This window comes from Etheostoma spectabile, chromosome 6, assembly GCF_008692095.1.
Source record: "Etheostoma spectabile isolate EspeVRDwgs_2016 chromosome 6, UIUC_Espe_1.0, whole genome shotgun sequence".
Taxonomy (NCBI): domain Eukaryota; kingdom Metazoa; phylum Chordata; class Actinopteri; order Perciformes; family Percidae; genus Etheostoma; species Etheostoma spectabile.
The window spans coordinates 23,400,710-23,401,608 of record NC_045738.1 but is presented as its reverse complement, the minus strand read 5'-3'; the positions used below and the strand labels follow the sequence as shown (position 1 = coordinate 23,401,608).

Sequence of the window (899 nt, the reverse complement as noted above, 5' to 3'; positions counted from 1 at the left end):
GGGTATAGCTAATGAGCAGCATTACTCGATGCCAGAGTAACTCGCTGAGCAAATTCAAGTTGTGTTCTCGCGAGATCTCTGAATTTCCAGGGTAACAACCACTCTAATCTGATGGCGGCACAAGCTTAGAAATGTATTCTTCTTAGACAAAGATTTTGAATTTTATTTTTTTACTTTACTAGAACTTATCTGTTTTTGAAACACTCTCCACCATTCACATACATGTCCCTGGTTGCTCTATGTTGTATTTCAGACAGAAGCTTTACAGACTGGAGTCCTTGGTGGAGTCCAGCTCACATGACTTTGGTAAGATTGTGCAGTTTGGGATCCACAGTTCAGCTAATAGTCTTTATGTCAGTATTTTGTCCACACAGCAAGCCATTATTTGCAAGATGCTTTTATGTAGTCACATAATGTCTATAGAGGTGGAAATGTACATGTTTAGTTTTAAAATACCAAATTGCAAACAGGGGGTTTTAGCATCCATTTACATCTATAAAGGAAAGAAAACAGAATATTGAAAATTGAGTTTGCTCCCTTAGACGTCTCATCTCATATTATGAATTTTAAAGTGCTCATATTATGCTTATTGGCTTTTTTCCCTTTCCTTTTATCATTTTATGTATCTTTTCTGTGCACGCTATAGGTTTACAAAGTGAAAAAGCCCAAAGTCCCCCCCGTCCCCCCCCAAGGGACTTACCATCTCCAACAGAAAACACTGTTCATAAGCTGCTCCAAACAGCTTCATTGTAGTCCAGCCTTTACTTCCATGACCAACGTGCGTCACTTTGTAACATGTTATAATGCTCACCTAGCTGCTAGCGTGGTACGCCCACATACTCTGCTCTTGACTGGCTAGTAGTCCTTACCTAGGTACTGAGCATGTGCGACTCCCAACA

At 40.0% G+C, this 899-nt stretch overlaps 1 protein-coding gene across 1 annotated transcript in view; it reads left to right on the top strand.

Moving 5' to 3' along the window:
* The window catches only part of mms22l (MMS22-like, DNA repair protein), a 28,381-nt gene that overhangs the window by 2,986 nt on the left and 24,496 nt on the right, over nt 1-899 (top strand). The window contains exon 4 of the mRNA XM_032517844.1: nt 254-306. Coding sequence (XP_032373735.1) covers nt 254-306 — 53 coding nt within the window. The remainder of the gene's footprint in view (nt 1-253; nt 307-899) is intronic.